Source organism: Ammospiza nelsoni, chromosome 17 (genome assembly GCF_027579445.1).
Source record: "Ammospiza nelsoni isolate bAmmNel1 chromosome 17, bAmmNel1.pri, whole genome shotgun sequence".
Lineage (NCBI taxonomy): Eukaryota > Metazoa > Chordata > Aves > Passeriformes > Passerellidae > Ammospiza > Ammospiza nelsoni.
Window position 1 is genome coordinate 16,625,419 of NC_080649.1, and position 1,755 is coordinate 16,627,173.

At 52.6% G+C, this 1,755-nt stretch overlaps 1 protein-coding gene across 1 annotated transcript; it reads right to left on the minus strand.

The window, feature by feature from the left end:
- Positions 1–310: 310 nt before the first annotated feature.
- Positions 311–1,243, minus strand: LOC132081043 (olfactory receptor 14J1-like). The gene has a single exon (XM_059484533.1). The coding sequence runs from the start codon at positions 1,241–1,243 to the stop codon at positions 311–313; it is 933 nt and encodes a 310-aa protein (XP_059340516.1).
- Positions 1,244–1,755: the final 512 nt, after the last annotated feature.

Below are 1,755 nucleotides of genomic sequence, written 5' to 3' on the forward strand. Positions count from 1 at the left end.
CCCCAGCTCTGCACACAGACATTGCTGCTGCAGCTTCAGAGAAGGCAACAAAAGGGCATCTCTGCAGAAAACTTTGCTGGGACAACCTTTAGTTTGTTTAAAGCCATCAAGAGTGCAGCCTCTCATTGACGCAGTCTGTGGCCATAGGGAAAGTGGAGAGAAACAAAATGAGAAATGGCACAAACCATAACATGTTTTGTGGTCAACATGAAAAAACTAATTCAAGGAAAAAAAAGCCCCACAATCAAACTAACAAGAAGTATCAAAGATTACTTTTATTACAAGTGATTAGCAGAAATTGGCCAGCAGTTTAATGTTCTTGAAACAATCCAGTCATCAGTTTCCACACTGCAGCCTTGAGCTCCTGGTTCCTCAGGCTGTAGATGAGGGGGTTCAGGGCTGGAGGCACCACTGAGTACAGAACTGACAGGGCCAGATCCAGGGATGTGGAGGACATGGAGGGGGGCTTCAGATGAGCAAACATAATAGTGCTGAAAAACAGGGAGACCACAGCCAGATGAGGGAGGCAGGTGGAAAAGGCTTTGTGTCGTCCCTGCTCAGAGGGGATCCTCAGCACAGCCCTGAAGATCTGCACATAGGAGAAAACAATGAACACAAAACAGCCTAATGCTAAACAGGCACTAATAGCAATAAGCTCAAGTTCCCTGAAATTGGAGAGTGAGCAGGAGAGCTTGAGCATCTGGGGCACCTCACAGAAGAACTGGCCCAGGGCATTGCCATGGCACAGGGGCAGGGAAAATGTGTTGGCTGTGTGCAGCAGAGCATTGAGAAAGCCACTGGCCCAGGCAGCTGCTGCCATGTGGGCACAAGCTCTGCTGCCCAGGAGGGTCCCATAGTGCAGGGGTTTGCAGATGGACACGTAGCGGTCGTAGCACATGATGGTCAGGAGGGAATACTCTGCTCCCATGAAGAACAGAAAGAAAAAGAGCTGTGCAGCACATCCAGTGTAGGAGATGTTCCTGGTGTCCCAGAGGGAATTGTGCATGGCTTTGGGGACAGTGGTGCAGATGGAGCCCAGGTCGCTGAGGGCCAGGTTGAGCAGGAAGAAGAACATGGGCGTGTGCAGGTGGTGGCTGCAGGCTACGGCGCTGATGATGAGGCCGTTGCCCAGGAGGGCAGCCAGGGAGATGCCCAGCAAGAGGCAGAAGTGCAGGAGCTGCAGCTGCCGCGTGTCTGCCAATGCCAGCAGGAGGAAGTGCCTGATGGAGCTGCTGTTGGACATTTGCTCTGGCTGCACTTGGGGACCTGTTCATGGAGAAAGGACATTGACAAGTCAGAAGAGGCTGCTTGGAGCCAAACCTGGGCCATTCCCTGTAGCATGACCCACTGGGACTCACCCACCCTTGTTTGTGAAAATCTTCACACAGGTCCCTTCCTGAGCTCCAGCTGTGCTGGCTGAGTGTGCCAGGAGCAGCCAGGCCTGTGCATGGGGGCCCTCAAGGAGCCATCCCTGCCCTACTGCCCTGGGATTGTGGCCGTGTGGCAGAGGGACAAGGCTGGATATTCAGGATTTGTCAGGGGAATCACTCAGAATGAAGACAGGCTTGGTAGCATCTGCACTCCTAGTTTTTTAGGACATGGATGGCAGGAGCTGGTTTAAGGAATTTTTCCTACCCACACATCATTTCTGACTCTCTGAGGTCAGAAATCCCCAGCCTTCCTGCTGCACTCAGAGTTTGCCACTGAGAGATGGGAGAAGCAAAGGATTCCCTGTGGCTCGGGGAAGGTGAGGGG

What these genes read in the sequence shown, in the direction of transcription:
- LOC132081043 (XM_059484533.1), bottom strand. Translation starts at nt 1,243, where the DNA reads ATGTCCAACAGCAGCTCCATCAGGCACTTCCTCCTGCTGGCATTGGCA.